General features: G+C 42.5%; 1 protein-coding gene across 1 annotated transcript in view; it reads left to right on the top strand.

The window, feature by feature from the left end:
- Positions 1–284: 284 nt before the first annotated feature.
- Positions 285–16,927, top strand: part of LOC144485648 (neurotensin receptor type 1-like) — a 31,386-nt gene continuing 14,743 nt past the window's right edge. Inside the window, exon 1 of the mRNA XM_078203747.1 lies at positions 285–1,191. Within this exon, the coding sequence (XP_078059873.1) occupies positions 285–1,191 (907 nt within the window). The remainder of the gene's footprint in view (positions 1,192–16,927) is intronic.

Genomic DNA, 16,927 nt, shown 5'->3' on the forward strand with positions numbered 1-16,927 from the left:
AAATAAAAGGAAACGTGTTCTGATGATTTGAGATGTGAATTGGTACAAAAAGTCATTGTCTCAAACTTTTCCTAATTCATCACATTTTATTTGGATTTTCCATTGAATATTTTTGAACTATTATTCTGGTGTTGTTAAATATGACAGACAATCACTTGTGGAAATCATGACTAGTGCAGCCTAACCTCAAGATGTTGGTGTCATTACACTGACCTGCATTTTACCAACTGCATTGCATAGATTTACATTCCAACTGGCTTTAAATATAACTCTAGTATTGGGAAATGAATTGGTCTATCGCTGCTCATGTTGATCCCTGCATGATACACATCAAGTCCTTCAATAATGAATCAAACCCAAGAGACTCAATTGAACACAATAAACATTCACCCAATCAACAGTACCTGTTGATTGGGTCCAAGCAGCAGGAACCAGGCTATGTAACAATTCCGGTCACTGTATTTTATGTTTTACTTTTTCTCTTTGGTGTATTTGCAAATGGTTTGAGCATTTTGACACTACTGAAGAATGGACGGATGAAGGTCAGTGCTATTCGCTTCTACCTCCTCAGCCTGGCACTGGCTGATCTGCTGCTTTTATTGACAATACCAGTGACTGTGTACAGATATTACTGGCAGTACTATCCCTGGCTGCTTAGTAACCCTCTCTGTAAACTCTACTTCATGGTCCGACAGATCTACTGTGCTACAACCAGCTGGACTATCGTTGCTTTTACTGCTGAGCGTTATATTGCCATTTGTCATCCAATGTGGTCAATCACTGGCCTACGCCAATCTCGAATGGTTTATTTATTAGCAGTGATCTGGGTCTTGTCAGCCATCTCATCTGTACCATTTGCCATTGTTTATGGGCAATCAGCTGCCTGTATCCTGGACTATACTGCCACGTCACAGGACAAGACTGTATTCTACTCCACTGTGTGCGAAATGTTTGAACAAGAACCATTTACCATCTACAAGACTGTGATCCAAATGAGAAGCATCCTATGCTTCTTAGTTCCACTCATCATGATCATCATCTTTCATCTGTTAATATTTCGACATTTAAGTATGAATAGTCGACAGCGGGAGGAGATGGGATTAACACATCCATGGAGTGGTCAATGCTCAAACTCCCTCACCAGTCCTGGAAATCTGCCTGGGACAGAAAGAAAGGCCCTTCAGCTAATGGGTGAGTAAATATTCTCACTATCACCCTTTGCAGGACAAACTCCTTTCGTCACATAATGGGTCAGGTAACCTTGTGACATGGACCAGTGTTTGGCTGGGGTAGAAGACAATGATTGGGATAATGGAAGGATCTTTACTGGGAGCCTTACCTTTCCACATTCTAGAGGGCAATTAGGAATCAGCAATAAGTGGCAGCCTTGTCCACATCTCAAGAATGAAAAAAAATTAACCCATATTCATCAACAACTTAGATGAAAGAATAAACTTATATATTCAAGTGTAAGTTGATAGGGATTCAGGACCGGCACATTCCTGTAAGGATGAAGGGTTCATGAAGGGAAGGTCATGTTTGACTAATTTGGTGGAATTCTTTGAGAACATTACATGTGCAGTGGACAATGGGGAACTTGTGGATGTGGTGTATCTGGATTTCCAGAAGGCATTTGACAAGGTGCCGCACCAAAGACTGCTACATAAGATAAAGGTGCACAGTGTTACTTACAGGTAATGTATTAGCATGGATAGAAGATTGGTTAACTAACAGGAAGCAAAGAGTGCGGGTAAATGGGTATTTTTCTGGTTGGCGATCAGTGACTAGCGGTATGCCTCAGGGATCAGTGTTGGGACCGCAATTGTTTATGATTTACATAGATGATTTGGAGTTGGGGACCAAGTGTAGTGTGTCAAAATTCGCAGATGACACTAAGATGGGTGGAAGAGCAAAGTGTGCAGAGGATGCTGAAAGTCTGCAAAGGGATATAGATAGTCTAAGTGAGTGGGTGAGGGTCTAGCAGATGGAGGATAATGTTGGTAAATGTGAGGTCATCCATTTTGGTAGGAATAACAGCAAAATGGGCTATTATTTAAATGGTAAAAAATTGCAGCATGCTGCTGTGCAGAGGGACCTGGGTGACCTTGTGTAGGAATCTCAAGGAGTTGGTTTGCAGGTGCAGCATGTAATTAAGAAGGCAAATGGAATTTTGTCCTTCATTGCTAGAGGGATGGAGTTTAAAAACAGCGAGATTATGTTGCAGCTGTATAAGGTGCTGGTGAGGCCACACCTGGAGGACTGTGTACACTTTTGGTCTCCTTACTTGAGAAAGGATATACTGGCACTGGAGGGGGTGCAGAGGAGATTCACTCGGTTGATTCCGGAGTTGAGAGTGTTGGCTTATGAGGAGAGACTGAGTAGACTGGGGCTATACTCATTGGAATTCAGAAGAATGAGGGGAGATCTTATAGAAACATATAAAATTATGAAGGGAATAGATAAGATAGAAGCAGGGAAGTTGTTTCCACTGGCAGGTGAAACTAGAACGAGGGGGCATAGCCTCAAAATAAAGGGAAGCAGATTTAGGACTGAGTTGAGGAGGAACTTCTTCACACAAAGGGTGGTGAATCTGTGGAATTCCCTGCCCACTGAAGCAGTTGAGGCTACCTCATTGAATTTTTTAAGGCAAGGATAGATACATTTTTGAACAGTAAAGGAATTAAGGGTTATGGTGAGTGGGCGGGTAAGTGGAGCTGAGTCCAGGAAAAGATCAGCCATGATCTTATTGAATGGCGGAGCAGGCTCGAGGGGCCAAGTGGCCAACTCCTGCTCCTAGTTCTTATGTTCTTATGAAGGATAAGTATGGCAAGTTTTGGGAATCTTGGATAACGAGAGATATTGTGAGCCTAGAGAAAAAGGAAAAGAAGCATTTGTCAAAGCTAAGAGACTGGGAACACACAAAGCAAGTGTGGAATACAAGGAAAGTAGAAAGAAACTTAAGCAAGGAGTAAGAAGGGCTGAAAGGGGTCACATAAATGCACTGGCCAGCAGGATTAAGGAAAATCCCAAGGTTTTTTATACAAGGTTTTTTATAAAGAGCAAGAGGGTAGCCAGGGAGAGGGTCGGCCCACTCAAGGACAAGGGAGGGAATCTATGCGTGAAGCCAGAGGAAATAGGTGAGTATTAAATGAGGACTTTGCATCAGTATTCACCAAAGAGAAGGACTTGGTGGATGATGAATCTGGGAAAGGATGTGTAGATAGTTTGAGTCATGTTGAGATCAAAAAGGAGGAGGTATTGGGGTTATTGAGAAACATTAAGGTAGACAAGTCCCCAGGGCCTGATGGGATATACCCCAGAATACTGAGAGAGGCAAGGGAGGAAATTGCTGGGGCCTTGAGAGAAATCTTTGTATCCTCACTGTCTGCAGGGAGGTCCCAGAGGATTGGAGAATAGCCAATGTTGTTCCTTTGTTTAAGAAGGGTAGCAAGAATAATCCAGGTAATTACAGGCCGGTGAGCCTTACATCAGTGGTAGGGAAATTATTGGAGAGGATTCTTCGAAACAGGATTTATTCCCACTTGGAAATAAGTGAATTTATTAGTGAGAGACAACATGGTTTTGTGAAGGGGAGGTTGTGTCTCACGAACTTGATCGAGCTTTTCGAGGAAGTGACGAAGATGATTGATGAGGGTAGGGCAGTAGATGTTGTCTACATGGACTTCAGTAAGGCCTTTGACAAGGTCCCTCATGGCAGACTGGTGCAGAAGGTGAAGTTGCATGGAATCAGAGGTGAGCTGGCAAGGTGGATACAAAACTGGCTCAGTCAAAGAAGACAGAGGGTAGCAGTTTCTGAATGGAGGGCTGTGACAAGTGGCATTCCTCTGGGATCAGTGCTGGGACCTTTGCTGTTCGTAATATATATAAATGATTTGGAGGAAAATGTAACTGGTCTGATTAATAAGTTTGCGGACGACACAAAGGTTGGTGGATCTGCAGAGAGCGATGAGGACCATCAGAGGATACAGCAGGATATAGATCGCTTGGAGACTTGGGCACAGAGATGGCAGATGGAGTTTAATCCAGACAAATGTGAGGTCATGCATTTTGGAAGGTCTAATACCGATAGGAAATATACAGCAAACCCTTAAGAGTATTGATAGGCAAAGGGATCTGGATGTACAAGTATATAGGTCACTGAAAGTGACAATGCGGGTGGAGAAGGTAGTCAAGAAGGCATACGGCATGCTTGCTTTCATCGGCCGGGGCATTGAATTTAAAAATTGGCAAGTCATGTTGCAGCTTTATAGAACCTTAGTTAGGCCGCACTTGGAATATAGTGTTCAATTCTGGTCGCCACACTACCAGAGGATGTGGAGGCTTTGGAGAGGGTACAGAAAAGATTTACCAGGATGTTGCCTGGTATGGAGGGCATTAGCTATGAGGAGAGGTTGGAGAAACATAGTTTGTTCTCACTGGAACGACGGAGGTTGAGGGGCGACCTGATAGACGTCTACAAGATTATGAGAGGCATGGACAGAATGGATAGTCAGAAGCTCTTTCCCAGGGTGGAAGAGTCAATTACTAGGGGGCACAGGTTTAAGGTGCGAGGGGCAAGGTTTAAAGGAGATGTACGAGGCAGATTTTTTACACAGAGAGTAGTGGGTGCCTGGAACTCGTTGCCGGTGGAGGTAGTTGAAGCGGATACGGCAGTGACTTTTAAGGGGCGTCTTGACAAATACATGAATAGGATGGGAATAGAGGGATATGGTCCCCGGAAGGGTAGGGGGTTTTAGTTAAGTCAGGCAGCATGGTCAGTGCAGGTCTGGAAGGCCGAAGGGCCTGTTTCTGTGCTGTAATTTTCTTTGTTCTTTGTTCTTTGTCTGTGGGTTTCCTCTGGTTTCAATCCAAAATTATGCAGATTAGGTAGATTGGCCATACTAAATTGCCCCTTAGTGTCCAAAGATTTTACATAGAAACATAGAAAAACTACAGCACAAACAGGCCCTTCAGCCCCACAAGTTGTGCCGAACATATCCCTACCTTCTAGGCCTACCTATAACCCTCCATCCTATTCAGTCCCATGTACTCATCCAGGAGTCTCTTAAAAGTCCCTATTGAGTTTGCCTCCACCACCACTGACGGCAGCCGATTCCACTCGCCCACCACCCTCTGTATGAACATCTTCCCCCTAACATTTCCCCTGTACCTCCCCCCCAGCACCATAAACCTGTGTCCTCTCGTAGCAGACATTTCCACCCTGAGAAAAAGCCTCTGAGAGTCCACCCGATCTATGCCTCTCAACATCTTATATACCTCTATTAGGTCTCTTCTCATCCTACATCTCTCCAAGGAGAAAAGACCAAGCTCCCTCAGCCTATCCTCATAAGGCATGCCACTCAATCCAGGCAACATCCTTGTAAATCTCCCCTGCACCCTTTCAATCATTTCCACATCCTTCCTGTAATGAGGCGACCAGAACTGAGCACAGTACTCCAAGTGGAGTCTGACGAGGGTCTTATATAGCTGCATCATTATCCCCGGACTCCTAAACTCAATCCCTCGATTGATGAAGGCCAGCACACCATACGCTTTCTTAACCACCTCCTCCACCTGTGGGGCCGATTTTAGAGTCCTATGGACCCGGACCCCAAGGTCCTTCTGATCCTCTACAATACTAAGAGTCTTTCCATTTATATTGTACTCCTTCATTCCATTTGACCTGCCAAAATGGACCACTACGCATTTATCTGGGTTGAAGTCCATCTGCCACTTCTCCGCCCAGTCTTGCATCCTATCTATGTCCCTCTGTAACTTCTGACATCCCTCTGGACTATCCACAACCCCACCAACCTTCGTGTCATCGGCAAACTTACCAACCCATCCCTCCACTTCCTCATCCAGGTCATTTATGAAAATGACCAACAGCAAGGGTCCCAGAACAGATCCCTGGGGCACACCACTGGTGACCGACCTCCATTTAGAAAAAGACCCATCTATACACACTCTCTGCCTCCTTTGGGCAAGCCAGTTCTGGATCCACAGGGCAGCAGCACCTTGGATCCCATGCCCTCTCACATTTTCTAAAAGCCTTGCATGGGCGACCTTTTTGAAAGTTTTTTTGAAAGTTTATTTATTAGTGTTACAAGTAAGTTTATATTCACACTGCAATGAAGTATGTAGGTTAGGTGGTTTAGCCATGGTAAATGTGTGGGTTTACGGGGATAAGGTGGAGCGGAGGGCCTGAGTAAGATGCTGAGTCAGTGCAGACTTGATGGGCTGAACAACCTCCTTCTCGACTGAAGGGGTTCTAAGGAAAGATGTATTGATCTTGGAGGGAATGCAGCACAATTTCAGAAGAAATATATTGGGTTACGTTACGAGGACAGATTGCACAAACTTAAATTGTATTTCCTTGAGTTAGGAATGTTGAGTGGTGATCTAATTGAGGTGTTTAAAATGGTTAAGGGTTCAATAGGGTATACCTAGAGAAACAAATTCCTCTGGTGAAGAATCCAGAACAAGGAAACATAATTGAAAAGTTAAGAGCTAAAGCATTGCAGAGTGAAATTTGGAAACACTCTTTAACACAATTTGTCGTGGAAATCTGGAACTCTCCCTTCCTCAAATAAACAAAGGGAAAATTATGAGATTTCTTTATACAGCAAGTTGTTATAACTTGGAATGTGTTGCTGAAAGGGTGGTGAAAGCAGATTCAATAATAATTTGAAAAAAGAATCGGATAAATATCTGAAGGATTAAAGCTGGCAGGATTGTGGGCAAGAGCTAGGTGAGGTGGTTGGAACTTCTTGGTTAGCTCTTTCAAAGGGTCAATGGCCTCCTTCTGTGCTGTATGAGTTGATGGGTGGGATTTTATGGCCTCGCTCGTCCTGAAAACTGTCAAATCCCACTTAAGGTCAAGGGACCTCCCCATGCCCCGTCCCTCACCCGCTCCGATTTCTGTAGTGGGCGGGCCGGTACAATTCCGGCCGATGATTCTGTTAAAGGGCTTTGGGTCAACAGAAACTTTCAGGGCGGATGAATTATTTTTTAAATATCAAGGGATGAGGAGGGATAAAGCAGTTGGTGTACAGATCAGCTTTGATCTACCCATAATGGCAGAATAGGTCTACTCCTATTCATATGACCTTCAAACCATTCAAAAAATGAACATGCATTTCTGTGTGCCTTTCACAAGCACTAGACATCCCAAAGTGCTTTTGAAGAGTAGAAATTGTTGCAATGTAGGAAATGCAACAGCCAACATATACAGAGCAAGATCCCAGAAGCAACAATTTGATAAATAGCCAGCTAATCTGTTTTCTAATGTTTGAAGAGTAAGTATTGGCCCAGCACACTGGACATAGATAACCTCTTCTCTTTTTAAATGGATGCATTGGACTTTTTACATCCACCTCATCAAGCAGACGAGACCTCAGTTTAAGATGACTTCCAAAAGACAACACCTCTCCCTGTACAGTTGTCCCTTAGTACTAAACTAAGATGTCAACATTGATTTTGGTGCTAAAGTCCTGAAGTGACATTTGGACCTACAATATTCTGATTGAGAACTGAGAATACGACTGAATGGGCTACGATGAACACCAGGGCCAGAATTCTCCAGTCTCATATGCCCCGCTACCATTGCCAATGAGAGTAGAGAATTTGGTGCTCAGTCAAATCTCCATCACAGCAGTGGGACCAGATAGTCCCACCCGCAGGTGAGGTCAGAGAATTCCATCTCAGGACTGCATGTCCTGCTGACGGTCACTCTCTGTGAGTATAGGTGAGGTCCGGAGAGATGTGGGACATGGATTCACAGCTAAATGTGTAACAGTGGAAGATAATGAGGAGGACGGGTGGGGTGGAATTTTATAGAATTGTATAACTTAGAGAGGGAGATAATTATAGGAGCCTGACTGAGATGGACATTAACAGAGAAGGAATGTACAAACCAAAGCTTTGACAAAGGGCCATCTGGACTTCAAGCTTCAGCTCTGTTCTCTCCTTACAGATACTGCCAGCCCTGCTGAGATTTTCCAGCATTTTTTCTTTTGGTTTCAGATTCCAGCATCCACAAGAATTTGCTTTTATGAAGGAATGTACAAATCACCTTAACCTCATGGCTCAGAGCAATGCTTTCATTCTCCTGTATGAACTGATGTTTGAGAGAAAAACGAACTGACCACAGTTGGATTAATTTTAAACATTTTAAAAGCTGTTTATAAAAATGTGTTTGGTGCTAATTAGATTTCTATTGGTGACTTTTAGAGTGAAGGGCAAGGCTGGTAGAAGTAGGGAACCCTGGATGACTCGGGATATTGAGGCCCTGGTCAAGACAAAGAAGGAGGTACATGACATGCATAGGCAGCTGGGATCAAGTGGATCCCTTGAAGAATATAGTGGGTGTTGGTGCAGAGTTGAGAGAGAAATCAGGAGGACAAAAAGGGGACACGAGATTGTTTTGGCAGATAAGGGAAAGGAGAATCCAAAGAACTTCAACAAATACATAAAGGGCAAAAGAGTAACTAGGGAGAAAGTAGGGCCTCTTAAGGATCAACAAGGTCATTCTATGTGCGGATCCACAAGAGATGGGTGAGATCCTCAATGAATATTTCTCATCAGTATTTACTGTTGAGAAAGACATGGATGTTAGGGAACTTGGGGAAATAAATAGTGATGTCTTGAGGAGTGTACATATTACAGAGAAGGATATGCTGTAAGTCTTAAAGTGCATCAAGGTAGATAAATCCCCGGGACCTGATGAAGTGTATCCCAGGACGTTGTCGGAGGCTAGGGAGGAAATTGCGGGTTCCCTAGCAGGGATATTTGAATCATCGACAGCCACAGGTGAGGTGCCTGAAGATTGGAGAGCAGCAAATGCTGTGCCTTTGTTTAAGAAGGGCTGCAGGGAAAAGCCTGAGAACTACAGTCCAGTGAGTCTAATGTCTGTAGTGGGTAAGTGGTTAGAAGGTATTCTGAGAGACAAGATCTACAGGCATTTAGAGAGGCAAGGACTGATTAGGGACAGTCAGCATGGCTTTGTGAGTGGAAAATCATGTCTCACAAATTTGATTGAGTTTTTTGAAGGGGTAACCAAGAAGGTAGATGAGGGCAGTGCAGTTGATGTTGTCTGCATGGACTTGAGCAAGGCCTTTGACAAGGTACCGCATGGTAAGTTGTTGCATAAAGTTAAATCTCACGGGATCCAGGATGAGGTAGCCAAATGGATACAAAAATGGCTTCTTGACAGAAAGAAGTTTAACAACACCAGGTTAAAGTCCAACAGGTTTATTTGGTAGCAAAAGCCACACAAGCTTTCGAAGCTCTAAGCCCCTTCTTCAGGTGAGTGGGAATTCTGTTCACAAACAGAGCTTATAAAGACACAGACTCAATTTACATGAATAATGGTTGGAATGCGAATACTTACAACTAATCCAGTCTTTAAGAAACAAAACAATGGGAGTGGAGAGAGTATTCGTATTCCAACCATTATTCATGTAAATTGAGTCTGTGTCTTTATAAGCTCTGTTTGTGAACAGAATTCCCACTCACCTGAAGAAGGGGCTTAGAGCTTCGAAAGCTTGTGTGGCTTTTGCTACCAAATAAACCTGTTGGACTTTAACCTGGTGTTGTTAAACTTCTTACTGTGTTTACCCCAGTCCAACGCCGGCATCTCCACATCATGACTATTCTTGACAGAAGACAGAGGATGGTTGTAGAGGGTTGTTTTTCAAACTGGAGGCCTGTGACCAGCGATGTGCCTCAGGGATCGGTGCTGGGTCCACTGTTATTTGTCATTTATATTAATGATTTGGATGAGAATATAGGGGACATGGTTAGTAAGTTTGCAGATGACACCAAGATTGGTAGCATAATGGACAGTGAAAAAAGTTATCTCCAATTGCAACGGGATCTTGATCATTTGGGCCAGTGGGCTGACGAATGGCAGATGGAGTTTAATTTAGACAAATGCGAGGTGATGCATTTTGGTAGATTGAACCAGGGCAGGACTTACCCAGTTAATGGTAGGGCGTTGGGGAGAGTTATAGAACAAAAAGATCTAGGGGTACAGGTGCATAACTCCTTGAAAGTGGAGTCACAGGTGGACAGAGTGGTGAAGAAGGCATTCGGCATGCTTGGTTTCATTGGTCAGAACATTTAATACAGGAATTGGGATGTCTTGTTGAAGTTGTACAAGACATTGGTGAGGCCACACTTGGAATACTGTGTACAGTTCTGGTCACCCTATTATAGAAAGGATATTATTAAACTAGAAAGAGTGCAGAAAAGATTTACTAGGATGCTACCGGGACTTGATGGTTTGAGTTATCAAGAGAGGCTGAATAGACTGGGACTTTTTTCCCTGAAGTGTAGGAGGTTTAGGGGTAATCTTATAGAGGTCTGTAAAATAGTGAGGGGCATAGATGAGTGTTGTAGGTAAAAAACCTCTGACACTATTAGTAGATCAAAATGCAGGTTTATTTTCACAATTGTGGGAGAAGTGAGGTTCCTAACAGTTCATGGTGAGATTCTTGTTGTATTAGCAGTATCTTCCTCTGCGTAGTTTGTTCGATCTCCAAGGCCACAATTGTTCGTCATTTATATCCTTGAAACAACATCACAGGTTTTGCACAAACAAGTTAACTAATATACATACAAGTTTGTATAATACTTTATATCAGGATAAGATGAATAACGTATGATGAATATATATATATAAATCTATGGTTATACAAAGACAGAAGGCACACATGTCAACTCCATCGTGTTAAACAAAGGTACATGAAAATGGAGACTGTTTAGCTTATTTCAAGCTGGGTTAATCGCATTTCTGAATAACAGTGGAGACAGCAAAAAATGGCAGTTCCTCTTATCTGGTACAGACATGAAAAACACCGAACTCTGACGAAAACATGAACTCTGCAGTGTTCTCAACAAAATCACAGAGTTCGGGTCTTAATGCTTAAGTGTGACAAAGTTCATTAACCCATTCCTGACTTCACTCCCCCCTTCTGGTCGGATGCCAGGTCCAAACATGGCACCTATGACCAACTCAGAACCACATGTTATCGGGGAATGGGCCTAACTCCTTAGTCGGGAGGTCTGCCCCCTCCGCCTGTACACTTGCGACTGTCATAATTCGTGCTGTTACTGTTTCGCAACAGGCGTTCAATGATGCCATATAAACACAGCAAGTAATTACAATTACAATTAATACAATCAATCCATGCATCAGGTATGAACCCCACGACCCGAACCATTGCCCCAGCCAGCCCGGAGGGTTATAATCATGATATTGGTTCCCTTCTTCCTGTATTGCTTTTGCTACTTGTTTAATGTGATCTGCTAAGCGAGTTATATTCTCTGAAGCTTCGGGAATATACGTACAACATTCGAAGCCAACTATGGCACATGTTCCACCTTGGGAGGCTAGCACATAATCGAGTTCCAATCAGTTCTGTAATGCCACAGTCCGAATAGCTACGACCTCTGCTGACATTTCAGAGATGGCCGTGCTCACCTCCTCGAACCCATCCTTAGTCTTATTTGCAACTTTCTCTAGGGTTGAGGCCATCCGTATAAGTTCCTGTGCTGCCTTTGCCGTCCCGTCAAGCGGGTAGGCTATCATGAAGAATCGTTCTGTCTCACTAATGGCTCACTTAGCCCTAAGCAGGTGTATCTTGGGGTGGTCCCATAAGTCAGTGTAATGGTGAACATAAGGCACCACATATGCCAAATAACACGATCCTGCCCAATTCCAGGGAAACCACGGATAGGCATCGTTTCCACAGACAAAATAGGTCCCATTATATGCAGTCATCGCTCTTATATAAGCGGAGGAGAGGCTAACCGAGACGGTGGCTATGGGGCACTGGATTGTGACCTGTATCATGGCCTCAGCGTCATCAGTGATATCAACCTGTTGTATACAGTAGCTACGGCCAACAGGTATGGTTCCATTTCTTGTCAGGCAGATAACTCTCCTTTGTTTATTTTTCACAGTGAAGTAGGGTGGGGAGTCTGATCTGTCGTAGCTGGGCTGGTAATTCTTCTTAAAGGACGATAAAGTGCACCCTCCGCCCCCTAGCCGCGAAACAACATCACTGTTGCTGATACCCTGCATAGTGGTACCCGATGGGGTTTTAAATGTCAGTTGCCTTGTCCCTTTCTGGGTTCCATTCCTTATTTAAAACCCATTCAATTACTTCTGGAGCTGATAAAGCGATAGGAAATAAGGGAATTCCTCCCTTTCCTCCGTGCATGGGAATGTGTGAACAGACCCAGCACTTGCTCAGATTCGATTGTGATGCATACAGATAAGACATATACACAAAGGTGTTCATACAATAGACAGAGCCATCGTTACAGAGATGATCACTGTGCTTCATCCCTAACTCATAATTCAATTTATATTCTCCCGCTATGGCTAACAGGGCCAGGGTCGTGAGTATCAGCATGAGAAGCATCTTATCACTTACTAATATCCTGCGCGACAGTTATACAATGGTCCAAAGGCTATATCGCCCACGCGCAAAGTTTCCGCGCGCCCGTTCAGCTTGCTTGGAGGTCAGTTGTTGTTTGTTTATATCTGCAATTGGAGTATATCACATATTTTTCCAATTAATTTCAGCATATTCAACTGAGTCTACACAGGCACAGATATCTCCACTAATTATAACTTCATACGGCTCATTTCATTTTTGTACAAGCCCTGATTTGTTAGGTAATATTTTTACTAGGACATCCCACTGTTGGGACTGTCAGGGAGCATTTCAAGCTCTCTCTGCATCTCTTATTTCTTGATTGTCTTTTACCGATTTATGCATCCCTTTTAGTTGGGTGCTTAGTTCCAAAACATATCTCCTGATTTTATCTTTTAATGGACCTACATCGGTCCCACCTGTTATGATGCTTTTTGGTAATTGCGTCGTCCGTCCTGTCATTAGCTCATAAGGGGTTAATCCGGTTGTTTGGTTTGTAGCAACCCTTAATCTCATTTAGTATGATGGGCAATACCTTCATCCACGTTTTTTTTCCCCGATGTCTGTATGGCCTTCGCCAGTGCAAAGTATTTTTGCCCAATTTAATTAATTGTGCTATGCTTTAAATTAATTGAAGCTAATTTGGCCTCATCAGCTTGGAATTCTGAATCCAACTTAGAAACTTAGCTGCATTCTCTGAAAGTACAATTAAGGTAAACAAACTTTCTCATGGCCAAGTTGTTAATGTAGCTGGAGACTGCTTGTATGTAATAATAATATCTAATTTAGTTATGCTTTAGAAACAGATGTTTTTTTTTCAATCTCAGCGCTGGTCCTTGGCTGCTCTCTCTCTCCCCTTCTTTCTCTAAAATAACTGTTATTTCGAAAGCAATGCTTAAAGAAAGGCATATTTACTTCAGATCAGTCGAGTTTATTCTGAAGAAATAAACAGACCCTTCAGTTGGCTTAGTGCAAATCACACAACACTTTGCACTGGCTGCAGCTGGACATTCTATCAAAAGACATCGATTTTCTCATTTAAATCACATACCATACAACTCCGATCTTTGTATGATGTATTCTTACATTATATCTAATTTGATCATTTGTTTGTCCACATTTGAAAGTGCAATGTTTCAGCAGAAATGATCCTTCTATAGACAGATTGTCGCACAAGGTAAACACCAGTGTTTCGTGGTCAGAGATGCCAATTGTATGCTGCCATACACAGCTCTTTAAAAACACAGATAACCGAATAAGCCGTTTGTTGTGTGCAGTCGAATGCTACAAGACTTTTGAGTCTGGCTGCAAAGCCAGTCTCCAACTCTTTTTCTCTCTCTCAAGTAATCCGGTTTCACTTCCTGTCATGTTAATATTAATTGTGCAAGCTATTACAAATTATGGCAAAGAATGGTTACATGTTTGGAATAACTAGCCTTTTTTTTTCAGACTTATGTTTTTATCAATACACAATATATATTATATCGGGTATCTCAAAACCCTCTTAATTTAATTTTTTAATTAATCTGTTTCCATTTTTAAACTGAGCTCCAGATCAGAATTCCTTCATTTTCAGAACGATAACAAGCACAATACATATAACAATAACAAGAGTTACTTGATTAGAAATGTTTTGGTTTGCTTCCTAGCTGGCTAGGTTTTAAGCTTTGCAGTGTTCTTAGATTTGGAAAACCTTGAACAATAGATAGAACAATTCCAACGGCAGTATATAATTTCAACTAGTTACACTATCAGAACTCTCATCAATGTGAGATGATTTAAATGATGTAATTTGTTGCATGTTATCGGAACATCACACAAGTCTTGAATTTCATATCAGTAACTAACTGGCAACACAAGTTCCAATAATTCATGGTTCATAGATTTTTTTTTTCATAGAAACCCTACAGTGCAGAAGGAGGCCATTCGGCCCATCGAGTCTGCACCGACCACAATCCCACCCAGGCCCTACCCCCACATATTTACCCGCTAATCCCACTAACCTACGCATCTCAGGACTCTAAGGGGCAATTTTTAACCTGGCCAATCAACCTAACCCGCACATCTTTGGACTGTGGGAGGAAACCGGAGCACCCGGAGGAAACCCACGCAGACACGAGGAGAATGTGCAAACTCCACACAGACAGTGACCCGAGCCGGGAATCGAACCCGGGTCCCTGGAGCTGTGAGGCAGCAGTGCTAACCACTGTGCTACCGTGCCGCCCATGGTGTTCAATGGTTGGCATCAAATGCAAATTAAAAATACTCAAGGACAACATCTTTATTTGTATTAACAACTGAGGTTTTAACTGATTAATCTCCTGCTGTAAATTGGGACAATCGGAACTACGATTCATTGATTTGATAAAACTTTAAACTGACTCAGACAGTATATTCACCTCATTCTTTTGTTCCTGCTTTTCTATTTTTCACAAAATTACTTTTTTTTTTTAACTTCTCAACTACACTCTTATAATTTCAACTTCAAGACAAGGAAAGAGCACATGGTCCTTCCAAGGTCTAACTCCTTTCTCAACATTAAAACGAACAACAACAAAACATTCACGCAATCACGTTGTTAAACACACAGATACACACAGATACACATGGAAGCTTCCAACATTTATTCAGACTTAACATCTTAAACTGGGATGGAAGTAAAACATTTAAGAATACAGACTGTTGATTAACAGTCGCTTTTATGCTGCTGCCTCCCAAGCTGTAATTCAACTCAAAACAGAAGTAAATTCAAGAAATCTTATCACTTTAATCTTTAACCGTTTGTAACAAATACTTCCCCAGCATTTTTTAATCTCATTTATTCCACTGAATTATTTCCCTCATCTCTAATTATATTGATTTATCAATTTGGTATTATAGGCGGGCACTCCCTTTTAGCCCGTCTGTCATTTAATACAGTTTCATGGTTGACCCATGTAACACATTTTAATTAGAATGCATTATGGCAGTACAATAATTCCCAGTATGACACACACACTCCCATTCTACCTTATGCAACTCCCTTCTCTGCTAAATTTTGACTATATCTTAAAATTAGTGCAAGTCTTATAAATCAGAGGAACATAAACAAGTGATTAATCATCATTTCAAATACGCAGGAATAACTCTTTCTATTTATCTTTTCAACTTCAGTTCTATCAAAAATACATTTTCAAATTTAACAAAAGCCTGATCCAAATAATCCATTTATTTTATCACTTTTAAATACCCCTACTAAATTAATTATCTTTACACAGGCAGATGCAAGATCGAATCTACTGTGTGCTTAAATGGCTAACTCTCCTTACGACTCTTCAGATGTAATCTAATGCTATTATTCCCACATTCCCTAAATCTCTGTCCGATGCCCCTATCGTAAAATTTACTGGGGAACGTAATTTATTAAACTCGCATTGATCTGCTATACCCCATTCCATCACATGAGGCTCTCGATCGCAATTTCATCTTACATCTCTCTCTCTCTCTCTCAAGGAAGAGAGAAATTTACAACCTGCTTGTTTTCTTTTAACCTTTTATTCCCTTTTTAACTGTTTTGTTGCGGTAATTGGTGTATTCCTTTAACTGAGTCCAATGCTTCCAGACACCCCTACCTTGCATATCTATGCAGGCACAGGTGTCTCCACTGATAATGACCTCATAGGGGCCTTTCCATTTGGGGGCAAATCCAGGTTTTCCTGGTAGTGTTTTTACCATAACCTTGCTGCCCGCCGGGGGTACCTCCGGGATCTGTTCTAGTTTATTGTGCTCATCTATCACTATTTGTTTGTCCCGTACTGTTTTCCGCATATCTTTCAATTGGGAGCTTAACTCTAATACATATCATAGAACATAGAACATAGAAAGCCACAGCACAAACAGGCCCTTCAGCCCACAAGTTGCGCTGATCATATCCCTACCTCTAGGCCTATCTATAGCCCTCAATCCCATTAAATCCCATGTACTCATCCAGAAGTCTCTTAAAAGACCCCAACGAGTTTGCCTCCACCACCACCGACGTCAGCCGATTCCACTCACCCACCACCCTCTGAGTGAAAAACTTACCCCTGACATCTCCTCTGTACCTACCCCCCAGCACCTTAAACCTGTGTCCTCTCGTAGCAACCATTTCAGCCCTTGGAAATAGCCTCTGAGAGTCTACCCTATCCAGACCTCTCAACATCTTGTAAACCTCTATCAGGTCACCTCTCATCCTTCGTCTCTCCAGGGAGAAGAGACCAAGCTCCCTCAACCTATCCTCATAAGGCATGCCCCCCAATCCAGGCAACATCCTTGTAAATCTCCTCTGCACCCTTTCAATGGCTTCAACATCTTTCCTGTAATGAGGTGACCAGAACTGCGCGCAGTACTCCAAGTGGGGTCTAACCAGGGTCCTATAAAGCTGCAGCATTATCTCCCGACTCCTAAACTCAATCCCTCGATTAATGAAGGCCAGTACGCCGTACGCCTTCTTGACCGCATCC

This window comes from Mustelus asterias, unplaced genomic scaffold (assembly GCF_964213995.1).
Source record: "Mustelus asterias unplaced genomic scaffold, sMusAst1.hap1.1 HAP1_SCAFFOLD_208, whole genome shotgun sequence".
Classification (NCBI taxonomy): domain Eukaryota; kingdom Metazoa; phylum Chordata; class Chondrichthyes; order Carcharhiniformes; family Triakidae; genus Mustelus; species Mustelus asterias.